We start from the raw sequence: 24,765 nt of genomic DNA, 5'->3' as shown, positions 1-24,765 counted from the left end.
CCGTTGCTTTGGACTGTTGACCCTAAGTACCTGAAATCCACCAACTTCTTGATCTTCACTCCCTGTAGCCTCACCATTCCACCCGAGTTCCCCTCATTCACACACATATATTCTGTCTTGCTGCGACTAACTTTCATTCCTCTCCTTTCCAGAGCATACCTCCACCTCTCTAGATTTCCCTCTACCTGTTGTCTGCTCTCACTACAGAGCACAATGTCATCTGCAAACATCCTGATCCATGGAAATTCCTGTCTAACCTCATCTGTCAGCCTGTCCATCACCACTGCGAACAAGAAGAGGCTAAGAGTTAATCCCCGATGAAGCCCCACCTCCACCTTGACCTTCTCTGTTTCCCCTACAGCACATCGTACCACTGTCTCACAGCAAGCATACATGTCCTGCACCAGTTTAACATACATCTCTGCCACGCCAAACCTCCTCACACAACACGAGAGCTCCTCTCTTGGCACCCTGTCATATGCTTTTTCTAGGTCTAATAATACTAATCTATACATTTGTTTTATTTTCACGAAGAGGGGTCTGTCCGCCGAACCTGGTGAAAAAGATAGTGGCCTCGGCGTCCGTGTTGTGGGGCTGCAGGGCATCGAAGACGTACTTCAGGTCCTGGGAGCCGGTCAGCTCCGGGAGGCCCGACAACGTCATCTGCAACACGCAAACACACACGCACACGTAACATACCTTTAAAACCTTCGATTTGGTGAAGTTACACCCATCACGTAATATCTATATATGTACATTTAGAATCCATCCATAATAGCAAATGATGCGTTCCAACGTCAAAACATAAAGTTCAACTTATTCAGTTATTTATTTATCTTAAATCTGGTGAGGGCTTCTTAAATATTCCGCTGAAAGTGGTGTTTAAAATGTGATTTCGAGAAAAAAAATGACTTTGAGAGTGAAAGAGCAGCTCTATAAATAGACAGCTGGAGGAGGACGGCATCAGGATTTCTGAACTATTTTCACTTTGCCGGCGCCGTCTCACGAGTTTGCGGCGGCTTCGACGGGAAAAAAAAAACCCAACTAAAAATACAGAAATCAATCAAATCCCAGGCGAGTTTAAACGCAACACGCCAGGATGAAGAACAGAAGCCTTCGGAGGAAATAGACTGACGTTACAGAGAGGATGGAAATGTAGAAGCTAACAGGCGGTGGAATGTGTTAAATGTGAATTCACTAGACGGGAAACACTGACGTGTGTGTGACAGAGAGAGTGTGTGTTGACAATGCTTTTTTTTTTTGATTCCCATATGTGCACAGCCAACACACTGGATTGAACTGGATTTAATAAGAGTGAATGGTTGTATGTGTCTATATGACGTATCAATGAGAGGGTGAACAGATATATGCCTCTATATAGTGTGTGAATGAGAGGGTGAATGTTTGTCGATACGATGCGTGAATGGTTTTATGTCTTGATATAACCAAGTTAGGCTATGCAGTGTGTGTGTGTACGTTTGCGCATGTCTTTGTCAAAAAACAACTCACTAACCCAAGCTTACTGTTCTGTATATTTCCTGTGTATCTTGTATTTGCAAGTGTTATTTGCAGTCCCTATGTCCTCTATTGTAAGTCGCTTTGGATAAAAGCGTCTGCCAAATGTAATGTAATGTAATATGATATGTGAATAAGAGAGTGAATAGTCTATGTCTCTATGCGACATGTGAATGAGCAAGTGAACGGTTTTATGCGCGGATGTTATTATGACTGGATTCCCGAAGCTGTCCTGCTCGTCCGTCCCGCTCTCACCAGCGACAGCAGGTTGAGGAAAAGCCCGGAGTTCTTGCGGATGAGGTTGTAGGCCTGGCAGCACAGATCCACGAACAGCTGGAAGCGGCTGGTGGGCCGCTCGCCGCCGTTGATGACGTAGGCCATGTCGGAGGTCAGGACAAACGGCGCCCGGTCCCTGGGGGGGGGAGGAGAGGGGGATGGGTCGCGCTCGGCTCGGTTTCAGAAAAAGCTAAGCGGCGTTTAGCGCGGGCCGTGTTTGAAGTTCACCTCTTGAAGCTGCCGAACATCTGGGCGTGGCCGAGGAACTTGCCGAAGTCGATGTGGAACATGTGACCGGTGGAGCGCAGCATGATGTTGTCGTTGTGACGGTCGCAGATGCCCAGGACGTAGGTGGCCACGCAGCAGCCGGCGCACGAGTAGATGAAGTTCTCCGAAGCCTGAGGGGAGGAGGGGGGGTGAGAGCGTGCACTGCAGAGTCAGCTGACGAAATTACATGTCAGATTTCAGGGATAACAGCAGCTATCATTATTATTATTATTATTATTATTATTATATTAGATGGCAATTCTTCACGGAAGATGTATTTACTGCAATGCTGATCTTTGTGAAACACAAACGCACACTTTTAATCCATTAACTCATTTATCGCAACCACTTTTGTTGCTACAAAACTGTTAAGTTCTCGGCCCGCGGATTGAGTCTCCATATTAAACAATAAAACACTTTTTTTTTTTTTTAAACTGTTTTACGGTAATTCTTGTAATTCTGGAGATTTTAGGTCAGTACCTTTTTTCAGCAATCTAGAGTGGATTTTACATTTAGAGTGACTGGTAATTTACTCGAGGAATATTCATGATTTTACAATTAATGATAATGATAATAATAAAATACATGTGATTTAATTTGCATGACCTGACACTTAAGGACACCGTAGAGACATATAATTATACACACAGTACACAAGAAAAAAAAAAGAAGAGAAAAACAGTAAAAGTGACAAAAAAAAGAATAAAAAAGAAATACATTTTCGTGGCGTGACGTTCTCGCACCTTCTCGTACTCGTCCTCGGCGGGGTTGTATTTGCGCAGCCACTCGGCCAGCGGTTTGTCTTTGAAGGATCCGGTGACGCCGTACTCCACCTGGATCTTCCTCAGGGTGTCGGAGAAAGGGACCAGCTCCACCATGCCTGGAGGGGGCGTCACGTGACTTTTCAACATTTCTTTTTTTTTTTTAACGGTTGCTTTATCATCGGGTTGGAGGCGCGCGTTACCTTTATCCTTGCCCGTGGAGATGCATTTGAAGTTGACGATGCGGAGGTCCAGGCCCTCCTGCAGCCAGATGCGGTCCATGATGCGGATCATCTGAAGGGCCAGCATGTCTTGCCGCAGGTCCTCTCCCACCTGACAGCCACATATTTATTGTTTTTTTTTTTGGTGTGTGTGTCACTCTGGCCACAAGGGGGCGCTCTTTCCGGCCGAGAGACGAAAACAAAACACAGCTCCCCCTCTGTGCTGTTGTGCCCTGCATGCCGCACAATTCATATATGTGTGTGTGTGTGTGTGTGTGTGTGTGTGTGTGTGTGTGTGTGTGTGTGTGTGTGTGTGTGTGTGTGTGTGTGTGCCGCACCTTGAACATGACATTGATCTCTTCGCCCAGCGGGTCGGCGTTCACCAGGGCCAGCTTGAGGGGAACGGCGTTGGAGTTGAAGAAAGAGCAAGCCTGCGCACACAGAGTTAAGATATCTCAAAAACGTTATTTCGATCTCATTTGGGAGATATTTGGGTTTTGATCGGTTAGCAGCCCGCTATCAATGTCAGCTGTCGTCCGTATTTAAATGAAATCACAAAACCCCTCGCCATATTGACGTTCACCTATTGCAGTCTCATTGAGAAAATTTCAGAAACCTGTTTTATGGCGAAAAATCCCTGATAAGAAATAGAGCAATTTTAAATTGCAGATTATTTTTGCTATACCACGGGCTTTTGCAGTATAAATATTTTTTTATATTAATCATTTAAATTATTTTTAGGGTAAAATAAGCATTTTACGGGCTCGGTGTTCTGAATCCCGCCCTCTGATTGGCTCAGCAATGGTAGCGTCATTCTCTGCATCTCCTGCTTTCAGCATCCCGACTCGTCCGTTTCACAGAGACTTGAGATCTTGTTCCAGAGTTTTGGAAGTTTTTATAAGCGTATGGGAAAGGTTAATAAGAGTGTGGGGAGGCTCGTAAAGCTTTAATATATATATATATATATAAATAATGAAATAAAAATAAGGTCGCTAATTTGCGGATTTTCGTTAATAAACAAGGGACTACTGTGTACATATCGGTGTTGATTGGCAGATGCTGATAGATCAGCAGAGCCCCGATGTTTCCATCAGGAGCCGACACTTTGCTTATTCATGTATTTATTTACTCTTTGAAATGCACTCGGGGCATCTCTGTGAACTTACTGCCTACCGGCCTCATTTCTGAGAGGCTCGATTAGAAAGCTGCGGCTGATGCACTTTCCCCTCGACCGCAGCAGAGCCGATGAATAATAGAACGTGCACGTCCTGTACGGCCGAAGGCGCACAGTTTGGAAGCAGAACCTGCTCCTGCGCCGTGACCTTTGAGCGTTCTACGTTAAATACAAGGGGTCCCGACCTTGGTGTTCAGCTCCTTGGCCACCAGACTCGGGCAGAGAGGGAGTCGGCAGCTGCTCCTCTGGAAGAAGCTCTGGACGTTCTCCAGGCCCTCCTGCAGCGCCACCTGCACGCAAACAAAATAATACCGGTTTTCGTTTGGGAGGATTTGGAAGATATCGAAAAACAGGCAAAGGTTGTACATTCCTGCATTTTTGGGAAATTTTCTAGCAAATTCGCAGTGATTTTTAGTGCAAATTTTCTGATATTTTTTATTGGCTATTCTTGCTGATCGTAACATTTTTCCCCATTACCCCCCCCCCCAAAAAAAAAAAAATTTTAATTGAGTCAGAAGACGCACGAACCTGTCTCGTGGAGCTCCCGGCTTGTCGGACCCGCTCGGCCACGGTTCCCAGCAGCGACACCAGCTGGGTCTGCGTCTCCAGCTCGGCCCTCAGCTTGGCCCCGCACAGGCACAGCAGGGCGCCCAGCACCTGGTCGTAACGCCGCCCCCACGCCGGGTCCTGCACGGCGTCCTTCAGCAGCCTGCGGACATCTCGGTCTTAGATCTGAGTCCAGCGCGGGGCTTCTGCAGAGCCGCTACTGACTCACCAGTAAAGGTAGTGTGCGATGCTGATGTTGCCCAGCGCTCTGGACAGCAGGAACATGACGAGCGCGTTCTTTAAGTGGCACTCGAACTTCAATGCCTAAAAAAAAATAAAATAAATGGAGGGCGAAACGGAAATTCAGTTATACCTTGACTTAGTAGATGAATTGGTGAGCGAGCTCGTAACTTCATCTGCTCAAATATCAAATTATATTTCCCCGTTTAGATGAATTGAGCCCCCTGGTTTTATTTGGTGTTTTTAATAAGAAAAATGGACTTTATAAATAACAAAATGTATCAAAAACAATCGTAAAAACGGTTTTATTAAGTGTATTTAATACACTCATTTGGTGCTCTATCACTTAACTTACTGGCAACACACATAATGCCATAATCTGCTGCTAATCTTCATTTATGGACGGAGTGAACATCGCTGCTCTTTTTAAAACCATCATTTTTCTCCGGGCCAACTCGTGTTCGGCGGCCCGTCGGACTGTTTTCGAACGCCATTTCACAGACGGCGGCGTCAAACGCTCATCTTAACTCAGCTCAAATCGCAAAGTGAAAGAAAAACGCGCGTAGGTCGCATCCTCGTAGGTTGACCTGCCGCTCGATGTGATGATTTGTGCGCGCGGACTCACCTGCACCAGCTGCGGCAGGTAATCCACCAGCTCGTCGTCGCTGCTCTTCTCGATCCAGCTGACGGCCACGCCTCGCACCTCCGTGTCCGCAAACCTGCGTGAGCAACAAAAAAAAAACAACAAAAAAAATCAGTCGGCGGGTACGAACTCCCGACGGGGACGGTAAGGGGGGGGGGTCGTACTTCGAGTCAAGCAGCTCGAGCGCGGTGACGGGCGGCAGCGTGGGCCAGTGGTGCAGCAGGGAGTGGATGTGGGCCATGCTGGCCCAGTCCCAGCTGGGCGCGCTGGCCAGGACCTTGGGGAGGCTGCCGGGATGATCCCTGCGGCAGTGGAGACGGTGGTCCCACAGGAGCTGGTGGTCGGCACGCTTCAGCCTGGAGATGGACGCCGGGATAAAATGTGGGCGAAAAAAAAAAAAAAAAAATTCAAAACGATGGAGGAAAACCTGGCCCGAGCTGGAGTAATGGATCCAGCAGACGAAGCGGAGAAAAACGACTTCAGCAGACGGAGAAGAGGAAACGACCGAAGAACACCCCCCGACGGGAACGCCAATGTAAGGTCAGTGGTGCAAAATATTAACAACAAATATTAAGGAATTTTAACACGTGGATATTTTAACGCCAAAAGGGGGGGGGGGGGTCGGTCAGGACTCCCGACTGGAGATTACGTCTCCTCGTGCTCGTGTGCAGGAGGTCAGAGGGAGAGTGAACTGGCGAGAAACAAGCCGGCTTTCCTTCACTGGATGATTGCAATCACATCATTACGCTGATACGCGCAAGAAAACTGACAACTTAGTATGTCTTGTTGGGTGGAAGTCAAAGGGCGACATCTGCGATGCAATGAAAGGACGTGTCACCGCTTGCATGCTTTTGAGATGCAATCTCAATGACCCCTTAGAAACAGGGAACTCCTTCTTGGAGCTCAACCGAGGTCCCAGAAGTACTATTTAAGGGGTAACTGGGTCACCATCCCACTCCAAGAGGGGTAACACCCTGAGTTTGAGAAACTCAAAGGAACCACGCACAGCGGACAACTCTGTTTCGCTTCCAGTTGGGAGTCACGGAAGGCCGAGCGCGGCAGATGGACCGACGAGGTGGTCCAGATCCTTGCTGAGCACTTAGACAGAGGACGGGTATCCGGCAAGAATTACAAAACGGTGAGACGTCCCGCTTGAACTGCTTTTCCAAACGCCCACGGCCCCTATTTGCATAATCTCCTAAGCTGTGGTGGAACCCGGACAACAACGGGCCGAGGGAACCTCTTCATTCCTTAAAGAGAACTCATGGGAGCTTTGGGCGAACGCCACTTCTTGCGAGTGCATCCCAAGCACCGCCGACTCTGAGGTTAGCAAAAGCAACACCGGTGTCCCATGAGGGAGGGCTCTGTTTCCGCCAACCCTCGTGGATGTTGGCAGGGCAGCGGGAGATTTGGCCGGCGGCGGGCGACAGGAGAGCGTTTTTGCCCGGGGGCTTCGGGAGCAGCTGGGTGGGGAACTTTCAGAAGACTTCGTTTCACATCCACCAGGTTTTTGGGGTAGCCTGCTAAAAACCCAAAAAGGGCTATAAAAGGGGTGTTAAAAAACAGATCTAGCTTCACCCATGCACGACTGCGGCTACTTGACAGGTCAAGGTACACAGAAAACCCCTCCGTTACAAATTCGACATCGAGTTCTGACACTTTAATTAAAACCTCGGCGAACAGCGGCGTCGGGGGCCTCTGGGTCCGACTTGTATCCCACAGGCACATTTTCCCCTTTGAGCGTCTGTTTTGCACATCAAGCCCCGGCAACACGAGGACCATCTGTCTGGTGGCATGCACTGAAGCCATTCCCGCGGATCAAAACTTGACGCTTTTGGCGAATCGCTTTACCCGAAGTTGGACGCCCGGCTGCAGACTTTCTCCAGCTTGCGTCGGAGGTCCGGGTCCAGGTCCTCCAGCGGACAGGGCTCCGGGCTCGGGGCCTCCTGCGGTCCCACGTACAGAATGTCCGTCGGCGAGTTGGGGAAATCCACCTGACGGCGACAGGCATGTTGACGGACTCGGTTTTCACTTCTTCAATTCACACGGACGGTTGATATCAACCTCCGCTATCCGTTTGCTTTTCTGTTTGACTTTAGGAGAGAAAGAAAAACTCCACGTTGTATTTTGTGGGAGACGAAATGGAGTTCTGACGTCGAGATGCTGACCTTGGCGGAGATGCGTGTACTTCATTTCCCTCTGGTTTTACTGGTTTAAACTAAAAATGATTCTGGAGGTCAGTAATACAATTTGACAAGGAGCTTAAATGATAAAACGCGGTGTTTTCGTTTCGAATACCGAGGCGAGCGGGAATATCGCGTCTTGTTTAACCGCAAAGAGTAGAACAACCCAAGGAGTACTTAAGACTCCTTCTGCCCATATTTTTTTGGGGCGTTTTATATTTTTTAACATCATTCCCAGACGAGGATCAGGTGGTTTCAGTCGTTCCTTTTTGATTTTCAGCTGATATTTTTATTGGACCATTAGCTGCTGGTGTTTTCCCCTGATGGTTATGCTTTCAGTGCAATTATTTAGTGTTCCAGAGGCAATTTTTGGGAGAAGGGGGCAATTTCTTGCTGATTTTTGGATTACTTTCTAATGGTTATAACTTATAATGTAACATTTTAATCATTTTATTTTTTTTAATAAGACTTTACTGAGGCCAGGAGGATTTTACAAATATATACTGTATGTATGTACACACACACACAAACATACAGGACTGTCTCAGAAAATTAGAATATTGCGATAAAGTTCTTTAACTTCTGTAATGCAATTAAAAAAAAACAAAAAAACTTTTTCATGATATTCTAATATTTTGAGATAGGATTTTTGTGTTTTCTTAAGATGTAAGCCATAATCAGCAATATTAAAATAATAAAAGGCTTGCAATACTTCAGTTGATTTGTAATGAATCCAGAATGCATGACATTTTTGTTTTTGTAATTAGATTACAGAAGATAAAGAACTTTTTTCACAATATTCTAATTTTCTGAGACAGTCCTGTATAAAGAGAAAGCGAGACTTTTCTTGTCAACAACTGGCAAAATATGTTGTTTACATTTCAATTTGCCCATTACTTTCCTTCAACTCGCACATCCTGTTGATACTGTTTACGTGTCTCTGCACTGTTTACATCTCATTGCAATATTATGATTATCAATTTTTTTTTTTTTTTGCTTCACTGTCGACGGCAAAATAAGAATTTCATTGCACAGGGAAACACATTTTCAGAATTGTACAAGACAATAATCATTATGAATCTTAATTTAGCAAATCCACTATCCATAACTGGTCATAAAGAATGATCTGCGATTTCATTGGTTGTTGCAGCCGATCTCACCAGTGCTGCTGCTCTGCTTCCAATTATATAAGATATATTAAGAGTAACTATACTTCTATGAAGCCTTTTTAGTGATTCAAAAATGGTTATGAAAGCCCCGTGACTCCCAGCGGTCACCAGCCGCCGCGGCACCGACCTGCAGCACGATCCTTTCCATGGGCGTCCTCTTGCGGCTGCCTGCTGGGGCGGCGGCGGCGGCTCCCTGGGCCGACGTCCACAGACACAGCAGCCTGGTGCCCCTGGCCAGAACCCTGGGGGGGCCGAGAGGTCGAAATGAACTCGTGCCATTCCAAAAACCGGTTCGGAGGAGAGGCTTTGTAGGGGTTTGATCTCTTTCCCGGTCACGTTTTTTCGTTGCCACGGTTACTTGAGCGACGAGCGAAAAGCCTGAGATGAAAGTTCAATATCAAAGTTGATTATGTCCTGAAGGCCAAATCAAATTCTCATCAGTTCGTGTTGGACTTTTTTCCGGTTCCTGTGGTTTCTTAAGCCGTTCTCACGATCAGTGCCATACTTTTCCCTGAACTTTTTCATGCAATAGCCCCTTTCCCACTGTCGGAATTGTTTACATTTAGACGCTATTAGACACTAATAGACACAATTTAGGAGCGAGGACCTTTTTTTGATTCTTTTGAACAGCATAGGAACTTGAAACCAGGGACCTCTGCTCCTTGAACCTCCAAGGTAGGTTCTTTCTATGGTTCCATAGGAACTTGTGATGTAGGTACTTGGTGATAAGCCACGCCCACTATCAGATACTTCTTGCAGAGAGCCATTTAAAAAAAAAACAAAAAAAAACATTTCGGTCACTGCTCAGCTGTTTTCCGGAGACAAAATCGACAGAACCAGCGAGAAAACGGAAGGAAAGTTTTTAGGTGTGGTCTCCAGGTGCATGTTGCAGGCCCTTGAGTCACAACGGTCCCTAAAGTCGTCCCTTACGGCCTGTCAGAATGCAAAGCTAAAAAGTTCCCCTGGAGGAACCAAATTCAAGCTCAGAAGCGCTTGGAACTGCTTTCTTCGAACTTGTCTGTCCGAAAACCGTCAATCGGTTTCTACCTTTTTGGAACGCTGTGCCAAAAAGAGAGACAATGTCAGAAAGAGCTGGACTTAAAGCATAGCTTTCCCTTCCAAGCTCCTAAAAAAGACTGGACTTCTTTGCTTACGATTGAGAAGGAAGGGTTCGAAGCTCCAACATATTTTTGATTATTTGATAACAACGCGTCTCCTCTCACCGTCTGAAGTCGAAGAGGGGCATGGATACTTTGCCGAGCAGCTCCGGGCCCTTCCTCTGTTTGTTGGAATCCGGGGAGCCGCCGGCGTTCTGGTTCAGCACCCCGAACAGAGCCAGGCTCAGGGTGGACTCCAACGGGAGCACGGCGACCGCTATGGGGAAGTTGATCCTGGCAGAGACGGGGGAGGGCGGGGTGTCAGTTGCTGGAGAAAGCCGAGGAAAATCGAATAAAAAAATAAAGATAATTTAAAAAAAGGTCGAATCACTTACAGTTCGTCCCATTTGATGTGGTAGAAGTAGTTCTTGTACGTTCCCACTCTCTTGGACTGCACCGGTTTGAACAGGTTCTTGCCATTGTGGGTGAGGGAACACACCAGGAAGTACTTCTCGTAACTGTAACGAAACACAACAAACAGAGATCGCATCGCCTACGTGTTCCAACGCGAGTATGTTCTGTGAGTTCGGAACTGCATCGGGTGACACACTTGTCCCCTGAGTCCACTGATCGCACGGACGCCTACATGCTAACAAGAACAGAGCGCGAGCATCTGCGTTTCGGTGACACCGCGGTATCTGCCTACATAGACAGAGCATCTGTGTAGGTGGGTAATGGTTTCACAAGGACCCCCCACGTTTTCTCATACATATTTTCACATTTAAAGCGCAGCGGCGGCTGATCTCTTTGTCTAAGAGCAGACAGAGAACCTTTCTTTTTCAGAAAGTTTTGAGTTAGCACTAAGCTAGTACCTAGTTGTGCTGTCATAGGCTTACTTTCATGTCGCAGGATCGCAGGGGGCGTGGCTTAATCGACGAGCGGTCCCGCCAAGTGTTCCCCGTTGTTATGTCTTTACGAATAATAAAGCTATTATTGCATTAGCATGTAACTGTTAGCGCCATTGTTAATATTGTGCCTGCCCCTCCCTGCCCTCTCTTTGTACCCCAACTGGTTGAGGCAGAAGGCCGCCAACATTGTGCTAGGACCTCTCCAAGGTTTCCGCTGCGGTTTCCTCGCCGTCGCTGCCAAACGCTTGCCCAGGTCTTGGGTTTCTGTCCCTCATTTTTAACATCACGGCCACGACGCGCTCATCGGACGACTGTCGTGACTTGCCACCGCGTACATCAGATAAATCTGACTTGATCTGCTGCTAACGGAGCCGAAAACAACTAATCCTCCAGCTGAAAATGGTCTTTTCTGCAGAGAGCTTCACATCATAGTTTCTGCACTGCGGGCCCTTCAGCCGAGAGCCGGCCTGCGCGCTGCCAGGTTATATATCTCGATTCCACAAAGAGATGCGCGGGTGGAAGCGTTCGCATCGTCCCGTTTCTACTGAGGAATCCTCTTGAGGCGTCACGCCGTTTGGCCACGTGCACACGCAGTGGGCGGCTTAGCATTTCAAGGTGATACCTCAAAAGCGGGAAGCGGACAAGCAACACACCTACGAGTTGCTTCTTTGCAAACATTAAAAAAAAAGGGGAAGCTTTGCTGCTTCAGTAAAAATGCATTTCCAACTGGTTAAGAAAAAAAAAAAATTCTTCTGTTCTCAATTGTGCGTGACTGGATGGTGGAAAAAAATAAAATAAAAAAAAAGGAAAAAAAATGACATCAGACGCATGCGTCACTACTACAGCCTTGACTCTGCGCTCTGTGCCATCTGTGCTGGCAGCTTCCGCCGCGGGTCGCGCTGGCTCAACGCGCTGGCAGCGCCGCGGCGTCCGCTGAGGCTCCAGATGGACGACACGCGGGCTGCGGCGACGCCAAACACTCAGGGCTCGATGGGGGGGGGGCGCGTTATAGTGACGCCACGCCGGGGGAATACTGCGCCCGCTGGTCTCGGGGGATTTGCGAGGAGCTAAATATTTCTGAAGGGGGCCTCTGGAATGAACAGCGCCGCAGTAATGTCGAGCACGGGCTTAAAATAGCTGTCGGGCCGCCGGTGTAAATAAGCCGGCTATTAGGAAGTCTCTCTCTTTACGGGCCGAGCCAAACGAGAGCTACGTTAATCATTCCAACACAGCTCTCGGCCTTCCAGCCCGGTTTAGTCGGACAGTCACATCATGTTCACACTCGCGGTATTTTGCAAGAGCGCGAGAGAGAGAGAGAGAGAGAGCGAGAGAGAGAGCAGGCAATAACACTTTTGCGACTCAGGCGAACAAAGGAAAGGGTATCAAAACAATTCAGGAGTGTCGATCGCGGATTCAAAACGTCTCCATTTGCAGCGTAAATCCCATCATGAGCAATTATATGGAGATGTTAGACTAACAACCAGGTTGCCGTGGAAACGTACGATCTGATTCAAGCAGGAATTTGACTCGTCTAAAATCAGGGAAGACGGATTTTCAACGCGTATTTAGCCTGCGTGTGCTGCCGAACGCAGGGATTGGTTCTTGCAACCGAGGTTGAAATGATGTAAAAAAATGTAAAAATGTTAAAAAGATGTATCGGGTCATTGATTGACAGCCTTTATATGCTGCAGTAGAAGAGCCTGTCCCTTTCTACACACACACACACACACACATGCACACACACACAATGAGGAGAACAAGTATTTGATGTGCTGATTTTTCAGCTTTTCCCGCTTGCAAAGCATGTAGAGGTGTGTAATTTTTATCCCAGGTACTCTACTACTTCTTCATTTGCATTTTAGTATTTTGAAAGAATTGCGTCTCTCCAAGACCTTAGTTCTTGAAGAAGCCCTCCTGTTCTCCACTCATTACCTGCATAATCTGCACCCGTTTGAACCTGTAGAAAAGACACCTGTCCACACACTCAATCACACTCAATCAAAAAGGCACGACGCATCATGGATTAAAATTCTGCAGCGCACGTAAGGTCCCCAGAGGAGGAATGGAAGAAGGTCATGTGGTCAGATGAGACCAAAATAAAGCTTTTTGCTTTATTGGGATGCTTTTCTGCCAAGGAGACAGGACGACTGCACCGTATTGAGGGGAGGATGGATGAGGCCATGTATCGCAACATCTTGGTGACCTTCCCTCTGTTTGAGCCTTGAAGATGGGCTGAAAAATCAGCAGTGTATCGAATACTTGTTCTACCAGCTGTGTGTGTTTATATATATATATATATATATATATATATATATACCGTCAAAGTCGTCTTCTTCGGTGTCGCTGTTGAATGTACTCAGAATTTCCCGTTCATTTTTTCGGTCCGATGTGACGAGGATAAATGTTTTAGCATCATGAAGCTCATTAGCCCCCCCCACTCCCCCACCCCCAAAAAAAATCCATATATTAGCCACATAGTTGTTTGAGTGGAAAAAAGTTGCGGCTTATCATCCAGCAATTACGGTATGTATATATATAATAAATACCGTAATTTCCAGACGATAAGCCGCAACTTTTTTCACATAGACAACGATGCGGCTAATATATGGAATTTTTTGGGGGGGGGAGCTAACTAGCTTCACGCCGCTAAAACAGTTATCCTCATCGGACCGATAAAATGAACGGGAAATTCTGAGTTTGTTCAACTCCGACACCGAAGAAGACGACTTTGACGGTTTTAGTGGGCAGGAGGAAGCCCGAGATAGTGATCGGCTAGCCGGTGCGGCTTATATTGAGGTGCGCCCAATAGTCCAGAAATTACGGTATGTGTGTGTGTGTGTGTATATATATATATATATATATATATATACAACAAATAAAATAAATATACAATAAATATATACATATAAAAAACACAAAAACATACATAAACACACACACACACATATATATAAATATATAAAAATATCAAGAAAGGGACAGGGACATCAAAATGATGTATTTAAAGTATTTGCAGACACTTGATGACATAATGTTAGATCGTAGGCATCAAAAAACTCTCTAATACTGACATTACATATTCCGTTTAATCCCTTTTTCTTAAGTTAAAGTATCTCCACTGTTTCGTCTGGACTTCCAAACCTGCTCAACACCGTCGTACGGTGAGCGGGCGTGCCAGAGACGTGCTGATCCGGGCCGCTGGTGCGTGACGGGAGCTCCGGATGGAAAAATTTGGCCCGGCGCGGCGCCAGGCGGGCGCACGGGAGATAAGAGCCGGGTTGAAACCGGACGCCGGCGTGGAAAAACAAGACACGGCGAGCAACACCGGAGCTGTTTGTTTAGCGGGGGGGGAAACACGTCCCGCTGCTTTGACAGCAGAGATGGAGACGGCGCTGTGTTATTTTGGCGTTACAAAAGGATTCTTCCCAGCGGATACGTCCCTCCCAACGATCGGACAGGCCTAGTCTTGGGCGCAAACTAAATGTGCTTTTCCATGCTGCTGTTTTATTTATTTTTTTATTTATTTATTTTTTTTAAGAGAATCATTTTTCATCATTTCACGCGCACCTGTCCGGGGGAGACGACTAAAAATACTTTGAGCGTGGGTGATCATTTGGGTCTTTGTAGACAAGCGGGAATAGCTGCTGCCTTGGTTACTGCAAAAAGTCATCGAATAAAGCTTTGACGCGCGAATACAGAATTTAAAAAAAAAAATGAGTCGACAGCGACTGGCATCAAACGTTTGACGGTGTGACCTTCCGGTGAACGGCTCCTGTGGAAATAACACCCCGCTGCCTTCGAATTTTGAGCGACTATCACATATAGTAGTGAGTTATTCACAGAAAAGAAAAAAAAAAAAAGTTTAAACTTGCATTTTAAAGGTTAAGCGCTTCGTGGCCAGAAGGTTCACGAAGCACTAGAGGGCTCTTAATGTGAAAAGCAGAGACAAGAAGTGACAATACTTGTTTCATACAAGGTTGTGTATGAAATATGAATGGTTTTATGCTAGGTTACGCAGAAAATCTCGAGATAAAATTAGCCACTTACGCGATCTGCTACCGTTCCAAAAAAAAAAAATCCTTAGTTTTAGAGTTTAACTGCGGAATCGGCAGGGGTGGTCGTACCTGCTGACCCAGTTGGCCGGGATCCCGTGCAAGGCGAAGAGGGTGAACTGCAGGTGGTCGGTGGTCCCGGAGGCTTCTTTGCTGCCCCGCCCCTCCGCCGTTTCCCCGTTTGCGTCCGGCGCTGACGACAGCGGGACGTAGGAGGCGGACGGCGGGCAGAAGCAACGCAAGTAGAGCTTGACCAAGTCGTAGACGGCTTGCGTTAGCAGGGCCATGCTCTCCTCCACGGGGCTGCTGTGACCTGTCGGCGGAGGCTAACGGTGAGTATCGAGGAGCTACTGTCAAAGACGCGGCTCGGCAACGGAGTTAGCACCGGCTCAACGGAAGCCATCGCTGGCACGGCGAGAAATACGTGCGGAGCTTGAAATGTTAAGACAAGACTACAGTGCGTCATCGAGTATGTTGGTTCTTACCGTTTGACGACTGGCCAGATGATGTGGACCCCAACTGCACAGAAAAAAAAAAAAAAAAAAACAACTTAGAGGGATACAAAAGCGCTATTTGGAGATGTGCAACAATGTGTGTTTTGAAGATATGCTGACTTTTGAGGAAATTGTATTAGTCATGGTCCCTCCGGGGATTGCAGAACAGAGAAAGTTTTCTCATATTTTTGCAGGAGCAACATGAAAACCTGAATCGTGTTTACGCTATCGGGTCAGCTGAGCATAAGAAATAGCAACGTTTGACGTGCGCAGCCTTCCTCTAGCAAAAGTCATGAAGTTCACATGTCCCTCTGACAAACATTCGTCATCTGAGTGGTGCATTTACCATTTCATGAAAATGCCTTCAGGGCCACATACTGAGACAAACAACCATTCACGTGTCATCATGACCATCCACTAACTCACTCAGTCACACATCTAAGGTCTCCATGAACCTCCTGCATGTTTTAGGAGTGGGGGACGAAACCGGAGAACGCACCGTGTGGCGCACACCGTGTATATTGATAGGCTTTAAATCCAGCACGTCGCCAGATCTACTGTTCTATCTAAACGGCTGCACAAGAGGCAACATTTAAGTACTTTGAAGGTGGACAGTGCACTTGCTCACTTTTGACCAAGGTGGAGTGCAGCTTCCCTTTGGTTACATCCCATCACGCCAAGCAAACTGTAACTCTCCTCCTACCTCCTGCGGCACGTCAACTTTCACGTCTTAAAACGCAATCGTGGGGCAAGTATACAAATGTCTCCGTTGGTTCGGTAGCTCACCTTGGGCGACCGGGTCCTCGGTAAGTTGACCGAGTGGCGCAGCCTCTTGACTGCCTCGGTGACGGGCTGGGTCTCCACTTCGTCGAGGGCGCAACACAGGTTCTTCACCGTCTGCACCACCCGGTCCACTGTCTTATACTGGGTGTTCTGTGCACGGAGTTAAATGTCAAAAAAAAAAAAATGGATAGGCAGGGAATGTGTGTGTGTGTATTGTAACAGCATTACTCTTTTGAGCAGTTTGTTGTGAAAGGGATATCCTCCTGATATTTAACTCCCGAAGACCAAACTGCCAGGATTAGCTTACTTACAGCCGTTTGTCAAAACAAACTCTTGGCTAGCTCACCACTTTTGAGTAAAAATGATACAAACACCAAATCTACACGCAAACAGATCACAAATCAACGTGGCGCTGGACTTGTATGCTTGACTCAAATCCCTTTGACTACCCTCTGCTTTGAGAGAGCTGGGCATGGCGCGCACCCCCTGGATATTGCGCCGGTCTGTGTCCAATTATTTCACAATGCCCCGCTCGGGCTGGAAACAGATGTGCAATTTCTCGAGAGCCTCGCTTCCAGGAATGTCCCAGGTCCGCTCGCGTTCGCGTGTGAAGTATTTGAACTGACACGGAGACCTTTGCTGGAGTCGTGCTGTCGTGTTAGATCCGCACTGCACGCGTCACTTCACATTTTATTCGAAAAAAAAAAAAAAAGAGCTTTTCCTGCTGGACCTCATGCGTGTATACATAACGATGTTATACAACCGCAAATTATTGATATATGGGGAGAGAGGAGGGCAGGATGCACTTCAGCGTCATCTTCTTTGGATTGCATGACTTTTAAAGTCAAATCTGCTAGTTGTTGGCGCCATTGTTTATGCGTTCCCAGACGTGCGCGGGGATCAAACATACCTCGTTTTGGAGACAGATGTTGACTTGGTTGTGATAGCCTTCCAGATAGTCGGTCAGGCCCTGTCTGGAGGAGCAGAGACAAAGACGAGAGGTGGTGACCGGTCGTCGAAATAGGGGAGTAAAAAAATCCGAGATCGACCAACGGGGTGATATTTCAGCCACGATACAGCGTTGTTACCCTCAAACTTCCTACAGCACATGATACTATCGGATAGCTATCCGCCTGCACAGGATGGGAATTCAACCTACTTCATGTTTTCCTTTGGGCTGCTCCCATCAGGGGTGGCCACGGCCAATCATATCCCTCCATCTAACCCTCTCCTTGTCCACCTACTAACCATGAATGAATCTCCTTGCCTGGTAGACCCAACCTCAGCACCTTTCTGCCTACATCTTCACTGTCCCTCCTCTGTCCATGTCCAAGCCATCTTCATCAGACTTGCTGTCCCTCTAGTGGACTTATTCCTGATCCTATCTGTCCTCCTCAATCCCAAAGAGAACCTTAACATCTTCATCGCTGTAGCTTCCAGCTCTGCCTCCTGTCTTTTGCTCAATGCCATTGTCTCTAAAGCATACAACATTCCTGCTCTCTCCTCCGTCTTTGACAACTTTCCAACCTGCTTGAACATGTTTCTTCACCTCTTCTCTCCACTCTCAGTGGCTCTGGACTACTGGCCCTAAGTATTTCAAATCCTCCACTTTCCGTTTGTCCCCTCCCTGTAGTCTCACCGTTCCTTTGCGTAGCATCAGACCCATCGGCCCATCCAAGTCCATCAGTCCAATGTTGGACTTGAGACCAATGAAGAAGTCACATTGTGCAGTTGTAAATGGGGACATTCGGAAAATACTCAATCATAAGTGAATAAGCAAACGTAAAAACAAAACAACATCAGCCGGCCTGTATGGACCGTCCTCAATGATCTATACCGATAGATCACGATGTAGCATCAAGTCTGCCCAAGCTAAAACACGCTCGAAAGTATGTAACAGATAGGCCGAGAGAAAATCTCTTTATGTCATTGCACACTTTGTATGCCATCGTCCATTTATTCATACCCACTTACCTAGTGACGTTCTCCTTAAATGGCCTCTCCACTTGGCCGAGGTGCTTCTCTAAGTCTATTGGAGAGTTGTCGTCTTCCACCTAACGGGAAAAAAAAAACACGGGACGATTTACGGGCGGGGAGTATTTACTGCCGCATTCACATGATACATTGGCTTCGTGGGGGGAAAAAAAAAAGCACAATAAATCTGTCGCTGTTAAGTTAATATCAGCTTGGACTTACGCTGCGCGCCAAGTCCCTTCTCATGGTGGAGTGCGAGAGGAGCTGCAGCGTGATCTCGTTCTCCCACTTCCTGCAGTTCTGAACGTACTCGTGGCTGCCAAGGCTGTGTTTACTACAAGAGACACAAGGTTAAGGAGGGGAGGAAAAAAAAAAAAAAATCAGGCCACGTGTTGGGGATAACGACAAGTACTTGTTGATGTATAGGAATACAATACAATAAGTGTGTTTGCCATGACTGAGGTCAGAGCAGGAAAAGACTATACACAACAGCTTTTCTGCTATTAGGTGGGTCCAAAAAAGGGGCGGGGCCTGATTATGTGTCATTACAAGTAGAATGACACAGGGGGCCGGGATTAGCTTCGGGGTCAGGGTTAGAATAACACTTCCTTGGTAACCTCTGCAAACAGAGATGACAATCAGACGCTGGGTGGACTGATAGGGTCGGCGGGGTTGGACGGTGTCACTGATATATCAGAGGAGAACGTGCGCTGCTTCAGAACCCATCTTGATAGGGTTCTTTGTACTGCCGCGAGCAGGTAGCAGCGATAAATGCAGTCCATTTAAAATGAATTTTTCTATTTCTGTGCGTGTCACCTAACATGAGAAAAAAAAAAAAAGGCATTTATTCTGAAATGGCAGAAACAGCATCTAGCATTGGTTTATTTCCACCTCCTGAATAGCATCCCTCTCGTTTCTCCCGGAGGTGCGAGTCTCACACAACGTCAACGTCACACTCCTTTCTGGAATCTCCATTTTCTCAACATGAAGCGTCTAAATCTATTTTCATCCCCGTCCTTTACAGATGTAAATGACGCTGCTTGAATAAACGTGAAAACATATTATACAGTTTTCAACCACGTATTATCCCAGAAAGGACAATCTGCTTTTTTTCCCCTCACATTCCTATTGCTGCAAAACGCGATAGCAAAAGGGAATTAAGTGGCAAGTTTTCCAGTTATCACTTTCCCGAATCTGTCAACTTGTATTTGGTCTATTTCCCCATTCTTCATGCAAAACGGTTAATTCTTGAAATAGAATATACACACAAACAGCTTTTGGACATTCCCTTCTGATCACATATTATGTATTTACGAAGAGCATGAAGCGGACCGAGATGTTTCTCTTTGCCCAATATTTGGTGCAAGAACGGTGCGATGAGAACAAAAAAAAAAAAAACGCTCTATCCAAATATATCTCTGAATTAATGAGGAGGAACAATAACTTGTATGTATGACTTAAAGCACACTCTTGTGTCAAAGTTCCTCTGCCGCATGGTAATTCTACATATCAAACTTTGAGTTTCTGCATGTGCTGGACCTTTAAACATTTGTGTGGGAGTAGCCGTTCCCATCGCGACCCAAGATTAGAGAGGAAAAAAAAAAGCAACTTTCTGTGGCAACGTGTAGAAACAGCTGCTTTTGGTACGAGATTTTGAGGCGAGGCCAAGGTACAGGCTACGGCAGAGTGGGGGCGAGGGAGATGAAGATGCATTTTAAACAAATCTGCGCGGGAAATGTTTCCTCTACTTCCCCAAGAGGAAGGCGTCGTGTTTGTTGGACAGAAACAGGACTTTTGGCAAGCGGGGGTTTCCACTCACTTTTGCAGGACCTCCTCCTTGCCGCAGACTTTGAGCAGGTAGCTGGAGAAGTCCACTTGGTCCAGGTCGTCGTGGACCCAGCAGAGAGTCTGGCTGATCAGCAGTTCCACCGGAGAACTCACTGGCGGGGGAACGAGAAGGATGGGTTAGTCTGATACAAAGTGGGGGAAGGGATGGAAGCAGATGGAAAGCCAGTGGAGGGAACTATCGGGGATCCGGATGGACGGCGAGGGATTTCATTGGCGGAAAGACCAATAGTCAAAAACAGATCATGGGAGATGTTTCTTTTGAAGGCACCAAAAACAAGCATGGCACAGGTCACATCAGCAGGACAGGACAGTGACGTCCATGAGGAGGAGAGGGTTGGAGATGCCCTCAAAATGCCATTTTCTTTCCAAGGCATACATGTCATGGAAAGGGGTCCCAAACCAGGAGGCAGCACCATGAGCACTTTGGCAATAATAATAGACGTGCATTCACTGCCGTGGGACTTGACCCCTGGACCCAATGGTTGTCAGGACTACAGTGCCTGTGAACCACCCTGATAGGTTTCCATCTCCAACCAGATCTGCTCCTGAATCGAAAGCAGTCTGCCGTGTGTTATGCCAAGATCTTAAGGCAGGAGGTCTCTCGGGGTCAGCCGACTGTGTTTGTGTATCCGCCGATATCTGATGTGACCCGGCAAAGGGGAACCTGGAAGCTAGCGTAAGTCGACAGTCACATCTCCGTATCTACACATGCTCAGGTTACACCAAACATTTATATAGATGCAGAGCAAAGGAGACCACCCGTGGATACAGCAATAGCACGCCTCCACCCTTCTCAGGAATGGTGGCTGTTTTTTTTTTAAATCGCTAACTCAATGTTCATTATTATGTTGGTCACTGGGGTTTTTGCATTTGGGGTGTTTTGTCACAAACCAATGGAGTGAGCCCCACTTTTCTTGATCCCAAGGGAGGTAGCAATGGCGTTTATTTGATGGCGCCAAGTAAATAAGGAGAACGCTGTTTGAGCAACTAGCATTTCTGCACCTGGCGGGGGAGGATGCTAATGTCTTAGCGGGCAAGTTTGGGAGTTCCAGCCTATCGAACAAAACCCGGCCTCAGTGCCTTTATGGGTGCATGAACTCCAAACGCCTTCACTCCAAAAATGGTCTAGCATTATCAGATCATCGGAAACACCTTGTAATGCCTTTAGGTGACGTACAGACCATGGGTGTGACCGTGACTTTATCCAACAATGACTCCAAAGTCGCAGCTGTTACAACCGGAGCGTTGTTGGGATCGTTATGACGCACCTTCGTCATGCAACCCAACACAATGAAACGCCACCTTGTTTACTTTGCCAAGCATCGTGCCGATGGCAACTTAATAATGTACGCCAGATCGAGGGGGGAAAAAAGAATTCCTGTGGCTGGAGAAAGAGGAGGCTGTTCCCACATGGATCGAAAGGCGAAGGCACGTTTCGTTCTTAGGGAAGGGATTCAGGCGGGGCTAACGTTACCGCGGCGGCAGCTGGTGCATCAGCTTTAAGAAGAGGGAGCGACTGTCACTCAACGGAAGACTTGAATGGAGACGAAAAATCAACGCTTCAGGAGCGTTTCTTATGAATCTGGAAAGATGTGGAACATGACGGAGGGTGCCAGATGTTTCGACTTGTAGCCTGATCGATGCTGGCCAGCCAGCATGTGACGAAGAGAGCGCAGATTAAAACTTTGGGAGCAGAAAGTGCCATGTCACCACTCTCTGTCGTCTCCGGAAAGAAAGAATTTAGTCAGAGCGTCCAGCTGGAGACGGATACAACTTCTAGTTTGGTTTTTCTTTTTTGGAGTGGAGTTTAAGTCAGATCAGATAAAAGTGGGCTGCTGGAGGGAGCCACACAGCGTTTCTCAAATCCAGAACTGAAAGGCTTTCAAGTATTTAATTCCGTGAAACTGAACAAATAGATACGAGACAACGACATAAAATGTGAAAACCATGACAGCGCCGAGGGAAACGAGAGGGAAAGTTGTAGCCGAGCTGGGGGGAAAGCGTGGAAACGCCTAATTGTGGCATGTTAGACTCGGCGACTCCAGAACGCACAACTTTCTCTGCGGGCCTTCTCCTTTTCAAATCGGAACCCTCTCCTACTCGATCGGATCTCGGTCGGCTGCGTGAAAAAGGAAACATCTGGGTCTTAACGAGAACACGAGTTTGCGACCGCGGCTAATATCTACTTACAGCCTGAGCTAATTGGGCAAATCGGCGTTTTTCCCGGCGGCGAGCAAGACTGGATATTTACGACGCGGCGGCCTGCGGCGGGGGGGAACGTGACCCGGGTCACGTGCGACTCGGCTTGCGGGAACAGATACGCCGTATCTTGCGGCAGGCTATGGAAATGTTGCAGATTGCTGGCATGCAAGTGGCGGCAAGTTCACGCACCGCAAATGTATGACTACATCCCCTGTCACAGGATAGATAAAGGAACACTTTATCTCATTGCAGTGTTGTAATCCCTGTTAGAGAAAGTCCAATTCTGGACCATTTATCAAACAAAACGTCAATGTGTCGGAATTGATATAAACCAGTTTTTTGGTTAACGTTGCCATCTCCCACAAATTAAGGAAATCTTGATTCTGTCTTATGTTGTTTGGGACTTTATATTTCGCGCAGGAACGTGTTGATGAAGGGAGCGGAAGGATACGTCATCATACGGCGCCATACGAGGCTTTGTTTACATTCGGCAGTTGTGCGCCATGTTTGATCGTGCTACATTCCCTTTTTTTTTTGTTTGGGTTGTTTTTTTGGAAACTTTTTGCCCTCCGTTATGGCTCCCAAGCGTAAGTCATACTCTTCTGATGGCAGAGCTTCGATGAAAAGGAAAAGAAAAGGAACATGTAGGTGAGTGACACAGGTCCGAATGTACAATACTGTATCTGAGTTCGACTTGCCGTGAAAATCGCCGTGGGAACAGAATGTCAACGTAAGCCGAGGAACTCCCGTATTCTGTTTCCGCGACCTTCTTGCTCTCCGCTCCAGCCTCTATATTTCAATTGGACTTCTGTCAGTGACCATTTACCCCGACATCAGCCCTTCTGTTGCCCCCTTTTTTGGCCACAGCAAGCAGGGAATTTGAAGATGCCAGTAGGCTTGCGGCCAAGCCCGCGAACATACTGGGCCTCCGCTCGCAGGATAAAATGAATGATATGGTCAAAAACCAAAGACGATCCGGAGCTTCAACTTCATTCTGCCTGCTTATTTCCCGGTTTCTGCCTCTCACGCGCTTACGAGACACTTGTAAATCGGCACCTCGGCCCTTTTGCAATATTAAGCGAAGGGTTACATAATTTAGTTATTTCCAGAGGAGATGGATCCTTGAAAGGAATGTGAAAAATGCAAAGTTAAGGAGCAAAAAAAAAAAACACAGGGACGGGGAAGGCGGGTGAGGAAAGAGGGAAAATGATTCGATTCACACGTTTGGTTTTGCGATTGTCTTGCCGTTGTGCCGGAGGGCGAGAATGTCACGGACGGCCCACGGAGGCAGGATCAACCAAGAGGTTGAGGATCGTGGGATGTAAATAAAGAAACGAGACTTTTGCACAGGACGACCAGTGAGAGACGAATGAGAGAAAAGAGGGGGGGTGAAGAAGAGGAGTCCTCTCCTCTGTCTTCTGATCCTTCTATCCGTGCTTTGCACAGAACTGAGGCCTTTTGTTCCTGAGAGCATATTCGTGTCCGACCGGAGAATTCCAAACACCGACTAAGTGGGTCAAACGCAGTGCCAGAAGTCAAGAGGGGAAGCATTCAAGCTACGCATGGCGCCGGGAGGAGGTGAGAGAAGTCTGGTGCCTCCAAAACTGACCTGGACGGCGAGGTTACGGGGGAAGTGGGAAGGCATTGTTAACTCGGAGTCAACACAGGAAGGAACCTTTAGAAGAGAAATGAGGTGAAGTAGGAAATAAACATGTCAATGTTTTTTTTTTTTGTTTGTTGAGTCCAGCTACATGGAGTTGTCTGTAGGTCAGTGGGGCAGATGGGGTTCGTTAAACTGTTGACCTTTGAAAGATCTCATGCAGATCTTTGAGGTGCACCGGTTCAGATGGCTACTTCAGGCCAAACACGAAAATCTATGGTGGCGCTTTTGGGTGTAAAACTTTTATGAATGGTACATCTTGAATTTGGTTCAGGGAAGTGTCCTCCTCCAGAGGAACCTAGCCCTGCCGTTAGCTTTCGCCACAAAATTTTAATGTTCGACCGCGAGCCCTGGAAACCCCTCGTACCTGTCTGTCCGTCTATTCCTCGTTGCTTCCTAACGTTGAGTTAATATCAAATGATCCAAAATATTTTGGAGCTTCTACTCCTTTCTTCTTGACAGTAAGCAAAGAAGTCCAGGGTCTTAATGTGCGTCAAATAAAAAGCTGTGAATGTATCTGAACTTCTTTTCTGACATAGGGTTCCGAAAGGGTACAAACATGGTGGCTTTTGGATGGAAAAGTTGCATTTTGAAGAACTTCCAGGGGAACGTTTTAGATTTGCATTCTCAGGGGCAGAAAGGGACCACGTTAGGGACCAGCGTGGAACAAAGATCTGCCTCAATCAAAAAACAAAAAACGGTTTCGATCCGCAGTCCGCAAGAGGAATAGGATAAAATATTCATTTATTCTC

At 47.0% G+C, this 24,765-nt stretch overlaps 1 protein-coding gene across 2 annotated transcripts in view; it reads right to left on the bottom strand.

Annotated features, from left to right (window-relative positions):
* The window catches only part of pik3c2a (phosphatidylinositol-4-phosphate 3-kinase, catalytic subunit type 2 alpha), a 49,851-nt gene that overhangs the window by 5,693 nt on the left and 19,393 nt on the right, over positions 1-24,765 (bottom strand). The window contains exons 5-26 of one of the 2 annotated variants that reach the window (XM_086149147.1): positions 20,123-20,243; positions 18,526-18,637; positions 18,304-18,383; positions 17,240-17,303; positions 16,333-16,479; positions 15,538-15,571; positions 15,125-15,365; positions 10,488-10,610; positions 10,219-10,386; positions 9,123-9,237; positions 7,495-7,637; positions 5,808-5,999; positions 5,626-5,719; positions 4,990-5,084; positions 4,743-4,923; positions 4,400-4,504; positions 3,379-3,471; positions 3,023-3,152; positions 2,802-2,938; positions 2,020-2,189; positions 1,771-1,927; positions 554-663 (exon numbers count right to left, since the gene is read on the bottom strand). In XM_086149147.1, coding sequence (XP_086005273.1) covers positions 554-663; positions 1,771-1,927; positions 2,020-2,189; positions 2,802-2,938; positions 3,023-3,152; positions 3,379-3,471; positions 4,400-4,504; positions 4,743-4,923; positions 4,990-5,084; positions 5,626-5,719; positions 5,808-5,999; positions 7,495-7,637; positions 9,123-9,237; positions 10,219-10,386; positions 10,488-10,610; positions 15,125-15,365; positions 15,538-15,571; positions 16,333-16,479; positions 17,240-17,303; positions 18,304-18,383; positions 18,526-18,637; positions 20,123-20,243 — 2,812 coding nt within the window. Of the gene's footprint in view, positions 1-553; positions 664-1,770; positions 1,928-2,019; positions 2,190-2,801; positions 3,153-3,378; positions 3,472-4,399; positions 4,505-4,742; positions 4,924-4,989; positions 5,085-5,625; positions 5,720-5,807; positions 6,000-7,494; positions 7,638-9,122; positions 9,238-10,218; positions 10,387-10,487; positions 10,611-15,124; positions 15,366-15,537; positions 15,572-16,332; positions 16,480-17,239; positions 17,304-18,303; positions 18,384-18,525; positions 18,638-20,122; positions 20,244-24,765 lie in introns of both variants that reach the window. The other variant, XM_086149146.1, reaches the window with a different exon arrangement.

This window comes from Fistularia commersonii, chromosome 7, assembly GCF_037954325.1.
Source record: "Fistularia commersonii isolate RoL2024-O1a breed Wild chromosome 7, RoL_Fcom_v1.0, whole genome shotgun sequence".
NCBI lineage: Eukaryota > Metazoa > Chordata > Actinopteri > Syngnathiformes > Fistulariidae > Fistularia > Fistularia commersonii.
The sequence above is the reverse complement of the archived record's forward strand: the minus strand, read 5'-3'. Positions and strand labels throughout refer to the sequence as shown.